Source organism: Ruditapes philippinarum, unplaced genomic scaffold, assembly GCF_026571515.1.
Source record: "Ruditapes philippinarum isolate M1 unplaced genomic scaffold, ASM2657151v2 ctg8701_1_1_1_1, whole genome shotgun sequence".
NCBI lineage: Eukaryota > Metazoa > Mollusca > Bivalvia > Venerida > Veneridae > Ruditapes > Ruditapes philippinarum.
The window spans coordinates 35,087-46,356 of record NW_026858654.1 but is presented as its reverse complement, the minus strand read 5'-3'; the positions used below and the strand labels follow the sequence as shown (position 1 = coordinate 46,356).

Below are 11,270 nucleotides of genomic sequence, written 5' to 3'. Positions count from 1 at the left end.
TATACACTTAAAAAAATCAGTATATATTAAACATTAATTTTCTGAAACTGGAACTAAATGGTTACATATGTGATTAAAGTATATACCTCATTGCATTGTCTAGCAGTAACATAACTTGTTTCACACAATGGACATTTGTTATTTATGAATATGCATGTCTCTTGTGTTATACATTGACACTCCTTCATAGCTCTTGTGTTATACATACTCACTCCTTCATAGCTCTTGTGTGATACATACTCACTCCTTCATAGCTCTTGTGTTATACATACTCACTCCTTCATAGCTCTTGTGTTATACAGGGACACTCCTGCATGCCTCTTGTGTTATACATACTCACTCCTTATAGCTCTTGTGTTAAACATACTCACTCCTTCATAGCTCTTGTGTTATACATACTCACTCCTTCATACCTCTTTTGTTATACATGGACACTCCTTCATAGCTCTTGTGTTATACATACTCACTCCTTCATAGCTCTTGTGTTATACATACTCACTCCTTCATAGCTCTTGTGTTATACATACTCACTCCTTCATAGCTCTTGTGTGATACATACTCACTCCTTCATAGCTCTTGTGTTATACATGGACACTCTTTCATAGCTCTTGTGTTATACATGGACACTCTTTCATAGCTCTTGTGTTATACATACTCACTCCTTCATAGCTCTTGTGTTATACATACTCACTCCTTCATAGCTCTTGTGTGATACATACTCACTCCTTCATAGCTCTTGTGTTATACAGGGACACTCCTGCATGCCTCTTGTGTTATACATACTCACTCCTTATAGCTCTTGTGTTATACATACTCACTCCTTCATAGCTCTTGTGTGATACATGGACACTCCTTCATAGCTCTTGTGTTATACAGGGACACTCCTGCATGCCTCTTGTGTTATACATACTCACTCCTTATAGCTCTTGTGTTAAACATACTCACTCCTTCATAGCTCTTGTGTGATACATGGACACTCCTTCATAGCTCTTGTGTGATACATACTCACTCCTTCATAGCTCTTGTGTTATACATACTCACTCCTTCATAGCTCTTGTGTTATACATGGACACTCCTTCATAGCTCTTGTGTTATACATGGACACTCCTTCATAGCTCTTGTGTTATACATGGACACTCTTTCATAGCTCTTGTGTTATACATACTCACTCCTTCATAGCTCTTGTGTTAAACATACTCACTCCTTCATAGCTCTTGTGTTAAACATACTCACTCCTTCATAGCTCTTGTGTTATACATACTCACTCCTTCATAGCTCTTGTGTTATACATGGACACTCCTTCATAGCTCTTGTGTTATACATGGACACTCCTTCATAGCTCTTGTGTTATACATACTCACTCCTTCATAGCTCTTGTGTGATACATACTCACTCCTTCATAGCTCTTGTGTTATACATACTCACTCCTTCATAGCTCTTGTGTTAAACATACTCACTCCTTCATAGCTCTTGTGTTATACATACTCACTCCTTCATAGCTCTTGTGTTATACATACTCACTCCTTCATAGCTCTTGTGTGATACATACTCACTCCTTCATAGCTCTTGTGTTATACATACTCACTCCTTCATAGCTCCTGTGTTATACATGGACACTCCTTCATAGCTCTTGTGTTATACATACTCACTCCTTCATAGCTCTTGTGTGATACATACTCACTCCTTCATAGCTCTTGTGTTATACATACTCACTCCTTCATAGCTCCTGTGTTATACATGGACACTCCTTCATAGCTCTTGTGTTATACATACTCACTCCTTCATAGCTCTTGTGTGATACATACTCACTCCTTCATAGCTCTTGTGTTATACATACTCACTCCTTCATAGCTCTTGTGTTATACATACTCACTCCTTCATAGCTCTTGTGTTATACATACTCACTCCTTCATAGCTCTTGTGTGATACATACTCACTCCTTCATAGCTCTTGTGTTATACATACTCACTCCTTCATAGCTCTTGTGTGATACATACTCACTCCTTCATAGCTCTTGTGTGATACATACTCACTCCTTCATAGCTCTTGTGTGATACATACTCACTCCTTCATAGCTCTTGTGTTATACATACTCACTCCTTCATAGCTCCTGTGTTATACATGGACACTCCTTCATAGCTCTTGTGTTATACATACTCACTCCTTCATAGCTCTTGTGTGATACATACTCACTCCTTCATAGCTCTTGTGTTATACATACTCACTCCTTCATAGCTCTTGTGTTATACATACTCACTCCTTCATAGCTCTTGTGTTATACATACTCACTCCTTCATAGCTCTTGTGTGATACATACTCACTCCTTCATAGCTCTTGTGTTATACATACTCACTCCTTCATAGCTCTTGTGTGATACATACTCACTCCTTCATAGCTCTTGTGTTATACATACTCACTCCTTCATAGCTCTTGTGTTATACAGGGACACTCCTTCATAGCTCTTGTGTTATACAGGGACACTCCTTCATAGCTCTTGTGTTATACAGGGACACTCCTTCATAGCTCTTGTGTTATACATACTCACTCCTTCATAGCTCTTGTGTTATACATACTCACTCCTTCATAGCTCTTGTGTTATACATACTCACTCCTTCATAGCTCTTGTGTTATATACAGGGACACTCCTGCATGCCTCTTGTGTTATACATACTCACTCCTTATAGCCCTTGTGTTTTACATACTCACTCCTTCATAGCTCTTGTGTGATACATGGACACTCCTTCATAGCTCTTGTGTTATACAGGGACACTCCTTCATAGCTTTTGTGTTATACATTGACACCCCTGCATGCCTATTATGTTATACATTGACACCTCTGCATATCTCTATTGTTATACATTGACTTTCCGGGATACATCTTGTGGTATGCATTGACACCCCTGCATACCTCTTTTGTTGTATTTCAACTTTCCCACAGACCTCTTGTAATTTGATTTACAACTTTCTCATATTAAGCATCTACTAATGTTAAATGTTCAGCATCATCTGTTATGAAATAGTGTTACTGTAATACTGTTATGTTAGTGTTATCATCAGCATTGTACACTAGTATTCATTTTTGAAAGCTGCATTTATTTAAAGATGATGAATTTTTGTCTGATTATATTACATTATCTTAAATAAATAAATGTGCAAAAAGAAATTTCAGTCTTGATTTTTTTTCTTGTTGAATTTATATGAAATGCAGTTATACAAAAGTATATTATTCTCCCCATGTTACTTTGTAAGTTGTCATACTGTTTAGCGCAATAGGGATTTGTAATCCAGGAGTCATTATTTGATCCTAATGCAAGGCAAATTTTGTTTGTGACAACTTAGATCTCAGACACCGAGTCAAATAGTCATTTATCACACCACTTGTTCAGAGATAATATTGAAATTTGTAGTTGTTTTCTTGCAGAGATATTGATAGTACCTGGTAAGTTATCCAGGGAAGCAGGTTTAGTTTTATCAACGGTCAAGATAAGACCAAAAAATGATAAATTGGCATTAAAACCATAAAAAATAAATTTGTCAGAGGTAATTGTCTCCTGTAATCTTGTTATAATTAGAAGTGGAATCCATTGACCTTGACCTTTTTTTTATATGCCAAATGGTGCTGTCAATAAGTCTGTCTGTCCACACTACCACAAGGAAAAGATGGGCCATCTAACTGTAAACGGAACAAAAGTTCATTCCATGACAAAAGAATGGGCCAATGGCCCTCTACTAAACATACGAAATAACCATAGATGTATGGTGTCTCCGGAACCAGACTTGGGGGTTTCTACCACTAAGGTTAAGGTCACTGTTGTGGTTTAAACTTTGTCATTTTTTATGTTATATAAATAAAGAAGGTGGTGGTTGTGGGTGCTCTGAAAGTTCAGTATGCATGAAAGGATTTTAATTTTTCTTTCGCATATGAAATAACCATAGATGTATGGTGTGTCACAAACAAGACTCAAGTTCCTACGACTAAAGTCAAGGTCACTGTGGGGGTTCAAACTTTGTCATTTTTTATGTTATATAAATATAGAAGGTGGTGGTTGTGTCCGCTCTGAAACTTCAGTACGCATTGAAGGATTGTAATTTTTCTTTCACATATTAAATAACCATAGATGTCCGGACTGTAACTTTGTAATACATTGAGGGATTTGAAATAACTTGGCACAAATGTCTACCACATCAAGACGATGTGTCGAGGCCAAGAACCATGTCCCTACCTCAAAGGTCAAGGTCACACTATTATTTTGAAGTTTCACATTATAGCAATTAAAGTAAACTAGGCATAAATATCTACAACATCAAGACGATGTGTTGCGTCCAACAATCTTATCCCTACGTCAAAGGTCAAGGTCACACAACCATTTTGAAGTTCACTTTATCACAATTAGAGTTTATAGGTACACACATTCGTGTCTGGGCTGTAACTTTGTCATGCGTTAAATGATTTTAAAATAACTAGGCATAAATGAGACATTTTCAGAGGCATTCGTCACTTGGGTGACAGCTCTTGTTTTCCCTGCTATAACCTTAGAATTGATAGTCATGCCACTTTTTAAGAAATTTTTAGCTCTACTTTTTCAAAGAAAAAAAGCTATTGCTACAATCATGTTGACATTGTTATCCGAAAACTTTATCATTGGTCATATTTTTATGCCCCAGGGCATATAGTAATTGAACCGGACATCCGTCTGTCCGAACAAGGTTAACCTAGAACGGCAAGTTGGATTTTTCTTAAGTTCTACATGTACAAATGGCTTCATAATTTACACACTTACTAATCCATGCAAAGTATAATGATCTGGGCAAGTAACATGCCTATGGCTTCCATTTGCACCAAGTTATGGCCCTTTTCAGCACTTAGAAAATGAATAATGTTTAACCTAATTCGGCAAGTTGGAAATATCTTGTTCTATCTGAACTAATGGCTTAATAATTTTCACACTTACTTATCAATACATTGTACATGATATTGCCAAGTTATATAAATGTGCCATCCATTTTCCCAGTAATTTCCCTTTTTATCACTTTGAAAATAGGGCCTTGTATGGTTAACCTATTCCGCCAAGTTGGATTTATCAAAAAATTTCACCTAATTACTTAATTTATATAATGTTATCTTTCATATTTGGTAGGTGGATACCTTTAACGGTCCTCTAATTTTTTGTGGCGAAAGGCGTTTCTAGGTCAAGGTCAAGGTCACTTGTGTAAAAAAATTAATCTAAACATTTCTGCTCATACAGCCTTTATTTTTAAGTTTATGTCTTTCATGTTTATAATAGATATACCAAGGGAGGTCCTCTTCCTTTTCCTTTAGTAAGGGGTCATTAGGGTCAAGGTCACCAATGTCAAAAATAGATTTTTTACACTTTTACAGGTGTACAGCCATACTGCTCATACAGCCTTTATTTATTGACAGGTGTATATTATAATTGGTAGGAAGATAACTTGCATGGTATTCTTCCTTTGGATGGAGATAGGGGTCAGTTGGGTCAAGGTCAACAGTGCTAAAAATAGATTTTTACACTTTTGCCCATACAGCCTTTATATATTGACAGATTTATTTCATATTTAGTTAAATGCCTATATCCTAAAGAAAGTAGGGCCTTATATGAAATAATTGTCATAAAAGTGGCAAAATGTAAACAAAGTAGAATTTTGCCTTCCATGAAAATTAGCTACTTCACTCTCTTAAGTTAAATTATTGACAACAGTGAGCTTGGGGACATTTGTGTTTATCAAACGCAGATTCTTGTTTTTAATATGAAATGGATTGCTTTCATACTTTTACGTAACAATCCTTAGAACAAAACCTTCAAGTTGATCAGACAGAACTTGACCTTTTCTCATAAATGACCTTGACCTTGAATATTAAATGTTTGAATTTTGATTGACTTTTGCTCTAATTGGTTGTAACTTTGTTATGAATGGATTGTCTTCATACTTGACCACAAGTACCCTAAGGTACAGGGTAGTCCAGGACTACCTAGAGAGGGAGTCTATTGAGTGCATGGACTGGCCAGCTCGCTTACCTGACTTAAATCAAATAGAACACATGTGGAATGAGCTGCTGGTTAGAATTTCACCTCATCAGCTGCAACCCAGAACCATCCAGGAGCTTGGAGCCATGTTGGTCCAAGAATGGGCAGCCGTACACGTTAGAATGATCAGAAAGCTAATAGAGAGTATTAGAAGGTGCTGATAGTCATGGGTCACACACGCGGTATTAAGTCTTAAACTAAACAAAATTGAAAAACATGCTGGATGTTCTGAAATCTTCTGAAAAGAGGGGGGTCATCCTCTTCTCTAGCACAAAATCGGTGCAAAACTCCTTTATAGGGTTAAATTTGACCTTCAGCTGAATTGATAAAACAGTAAATCAAATCAATCAAAACCTTTCCACAGTGTTAATAAAATTATCCTAAAATATATTCACATTCAAACATAATGGTGCTTAGCAAAAGTTGAGTAGTATATATGTGTGTTTTTTCTACGTTATATCCTATGTAACAAGCCACTGCACTTGAGTAATTAATCATTTATTTCATAAACACTTGAGATACATTTCTCAAGGTCAGTATCAAAATCTTTAATATTTCCTGTAATCATGTATCTTTAATTATTTAAGCTGAATGCCTCCAGATGCAACAAAATATTTCAAGATAGTCAAAGTTGAGAAAAAATGCATTTTAAACAGCATTTGTAAATGTGTCCAAAAAAGAGGTCAAAATTATGCAAACTGCATAGATCATGTAGTAGATATCTGGTGATAAATACATGTAATCTAATTTAGGTAATTTAATCACACATATGGTAATATGTAAATTATTACTTTTCTTGAAATGTGTAAATTACTTTCTTTGTTCACTTCACAATATTTTACTTTTTAATACATTTTCAAAATTTTCATGAAAATTTGCATGAATCTCCAGTCATGCTACTTTAAGACAAAAAGAAAGATATTTTTACTTTCTTACTGCATGTAATATATTCTATTTAAAAAAATATTTTTATTGGCTCTTGCTCAAAGATTGGAAAGTTTATTTTTCATCAAGTTCAAACATTTTCTATAATTCATTGTTTTTGAATTAATGAAATTTTGTACAAATGCATTTTGAACGAACAGCAATAATTAATTTATCATATGCAAATATAGTTCTTCAATTTTAGTAACTTTCAAGCATTTGTCAGATAAGATATACTGCCAGTTATTTTATAATGTTTATTTTACAGAACACATATTAACCTTTAATCTGCAGACAGCCTTTTTCCACCAGTATAGATCGAAGCCAGCCTGCAGTCACGTGGCATGTTAATAATTGTGTAAAAACAGGGCCTCTCCTGCTTTTGTAATTGTATATATGAGTGTTCATACATTACAATTTCAAATTATAAACATTTAGTATATAGCATGAGTATTGTTAATAGCACTGATTTAGTTTCAGTTTATTTCATGATATATTTTAGTTGTATGATATATTTTATTTTAGCCTCCCCCCCCATGCATGACTGCATGCTTATTTACTTATTTACTTCTAGTTCACATAAAATGCTTGTTAACACCTTAGAAACTACTGGGGTGAAGTTGAAAAGTGAAAATAAGTTTTCTTGGAATTATCCAGAATCACATAAACATTTTCTAGGAATTACATGTGTTGTAATTTATTTAGGGTAATTGGGAGAACAGGATATCCTGGTACTGTACTGTAACTATTCTATTTACAGTGCTTCCCATTCAAGGTAGCTTATATTCTACTGATATCACCTTGATATCTCTGTGATTCCTGTGGATATCTTTGATATCATCTTAGTAATTTCATTATAATAAATCCATGATATTTCTTAGATATCTTTATGATATCTTATTGATATTTGATATCTCCCTGTTGAATGGAATATATCTGATATGTTCTTAATATCTTAAATTTTGTTTTAGATATCTTGGTTAGTTGATAAATTGGCGAAATAAGATGAAATTAATATAATATCCATTTTTAAATGCCCATTTCCATTCCATTTCCAAGTTCCATTTGGCCCAAATATTCAAACTTCATAGGATGATTGTCCATATTGGGTGGAAGACCCCTATTGATTTTGGGGTCACAAGGTCAAAGGTCAAGGTCACTATGACCTTAAAACTGAAAACAGTTTCCGGAGCATAACTTAAGTCCCATTTGGCCCACAGTGTTCAAACTTCATAGGATGATTGTCCATATTGGGTAGAAGACCCCTATTGATTTTGGGGTCACAAGGTCAAAGGTCAAGGTCACTATTACCTTTAAACTGAAAACAGTTTCCGGAGCATAACTTAAGTTCCATTTGGCCCACAGTGTTCAATCTTCATAGGATGATTGTCCATATTGGGTAGAAGACCCATATTGGTTTTTTGGTCACAAGGTCAAAGGTCAAAGTCACTATTACCTTAAAACTGAAAACAGTTTCCGGAGCATAACTAAAATTCTATTTGGCCCACAGTGTTCAAACTTTATAGGATGATTGTCTATATTGGGCACAAGACCCCTCTTGATTTTGGGGTCACAAGGTCAAAGGTCAAGGTCACTATTACTTTGATATTGAAAACAGTTTCTTGAGCATAACTTAAGTTCCATTAGGCCCACAATATTCAAATTTCATAGGATGATTGTCCATATTAGGTAGAAGACCCAATGGATTTTTGGGTCACAATGTCAAAGGTCAAGGTCACTATTACCTTAAAATTGAAAACAGTTCCATTTCGACCACAATATTCAAACTTCATAGGAGGATTGTTATTTGAAGGAGGTAATACTTTATTTAATTCCAATGTCTTACAAATGCTTTATCTTTACTAAAAAAAAAAAGCTTTTTCGGGCATATAATGCTCCGCATAGTGGTGCTCTTGTTATCATAATGCTTAGAAAATGTAGCTGCATATGCATGTAATGATAATTGAATCTCACCCTTATTTTATCATTATAGAAACAGTTATCTAACATTATAGGATATTTCGAATAATTTTACTAGGTAGAATTACATTGCCTTGTTGCAGTTACCACAAAACTGAAAATGTGATGGCCATGTTTAACAGATATTAAAGTTGTCAGTAAACTTCATAAACAAGTTTTTTTTATACCAGGGAACATTTTTAGAGTTAAGTGGCTCTTATTACGTTCTTATCCTTGTCTTTTTAGTAAGTCACTCCAGTCTTAGATTGTTTATATCCTGTTTGAAGTGATGTATCTGAGAAAACAAGCCACTTAGACAACAAAGTGCATTCTGGACTGTTTATTTTTGTTTCCACACTCTGTTATATTTTTCAACAGGCTGAGGTCAGATTAAACAATCAGTGTAATTGAGAATAAATTGGCACAGTTATTTAAAGCTGATTTTAGAAAATTTCAGACAATTCATTGAAAAGTTTGCATTTCAACATGAAGTGTTTAATTTTTGCGGGGATTCTTCTTGGAATCTATCATACGTGTAAGTTATTTAACATATAGTTTTCTCAAAAGTTATATTTATTACACATTCATGCATCATGCCTCCAATAATTGTATTGTGATTAAAATGTGTGTAGCAAGACAAAGGTACAATAAATCAAAATATTTAAAATTACTCTTATATCGACAGGGTTATTATCTGTATATGATGACAAGACAGTAGATCTATACTAACTTTTTTTCTTCTTTGGTTGGGTCACACCAAGACAATTAAAGTTATATATATGGCTACTTTCCAGCTTTACTAGTGGAGGAGACTCTCGGGTGCTACTCCATGCATTATTTCAGACACCTGAGTAGGATCTGTGACTGACGTTCCGCATATTTCAGAAGTTTGGATGTTAATATTAAATACTAAAAATATTTTTTTGATATAGAAATTGGCTCCATCCATCCGTCACACTTTCGTGTCCAGTCTATTACTTTGTCATTTATCAAAGGAATTTAAAATTACTTGGCACAAATGTTTGTTATAATAAGACGATGTGTCGTGCGCAAAAACCAGACCCCTACCTCCAGGGTCAAGGTCGCACTTGTTCATTCAAGGTCAACATTGTCTATTTGAGGGTGAATGTCATGTCCAGTCCATAACTTTCTTATCTTTGAAGAGATTTTGTAAATACTTGCCACAATTGTTCACAATAATGAGATGATGTGTCATGTGCAAAACTGGTCACCTACCTCCAAGGTCAAGGTCACACTTGGAGGTCAAAAATTAACATAGTCTGTTATATGGTATATTTTGTGTCTGATCTAGAACTTGTTCATAGTTCAAGGGATTTTGAAATTACTTGCCACAAATAGTCACAATAATAAGACATCATATGTCAAGTACAACACCTGCACCCCTACCTCCAAGGTCAAGGTCACACTTAGAGGTCAAAGGTTAACAGTCTGTTATATGGTATATTTTGTGTCCTGTCCATAACTTCTTCATAGATCAACGAATTTTAAATATACTTTGCACAAATTATCACAATAATAAGACGATATGTCAGGCGCAAAACATGGGTCCCTCCCTACTTCAATGGTCACACTTAGAGGTCAAAGATTAACATAGTCTGTTATAGGGTATATTTTAGGTTATAAATGTAGCTGTCACAATGTTTCATAATCTTATAAAGTCTAATGGATCTTTGCAATTTATAAGAAATTGTACTTTAATGCTGTGAACCTTTCTTTACTTTTCTATAAGATATCATTCCTAGTTTTTAGCTCACCTGAGCACAGATTCAGAGGATAGCATGTTGGTTTGTCATCTGTGGTTATCAACATTTTCGTTCAACAATACCTCGGTCTGACCAATGGTACCAAACTTCACAGGTGTCTCTCTACAATAGATTTATTAATGGTTCCATTCTTTTTTTTCATTATTCTTTTATTCACAAAAGCTAAATATATACCTAAAACTTAAATGTTTGCCTCAGAAACTGTTTTGCAGCATAGTGGTAATATTTATTAATTTACAATCTTTAGTATATATTCTTCAAAAATGTGATTTAAAAAAATGAAAACTTCTTGCATTAAATGTTTAAAAGAAATTTACTTTTGGTCTTATTCTTCTTGCGTTAGCCTGTATTTCACTGAAGGAACAAAATAACTGTCTTTCGACTATAAAAAGTTATAGCACGTTTTCGAATATACTTTTATAATACAAAAGATTTTTTAACAAATGTCTTCTTAAACACTTTTTGTAATGTCACATTATTGCATTTTGATGAAATATGACTGTTCTAGAAATAAACTTTCATTGACTTGAATTAAAATGATGTAAGCCATAATTTATTT

The 11,270-nt window shown here is 34.4% G+C and overlaps 1 protein-coding gene across 1 annotated transcript in view; it reads left to right on the top strand.

Moving 5' to 3' along the window:
• Nucleotides 1-9,200: 9,200 nt before the first annotated feature.
• Nucleotides 9,201-11,270, top strand: part of LOC132753850 (low-density lipoprotein receptor-related protein 2-like) — a gene marked incomplete at its 3' end in the record, with an annotated part of 36,583 nt that continues 34,513 nt past the window's right edge. Inside the window, 1 exon segment of the mRNA XM_060744388.1 lies at nucleotides 9,201-9,462. Within this exon segment, the coding sequence (XP_060600371.1) occupies nucleotides 9,414-9,462 (49 nt within the window).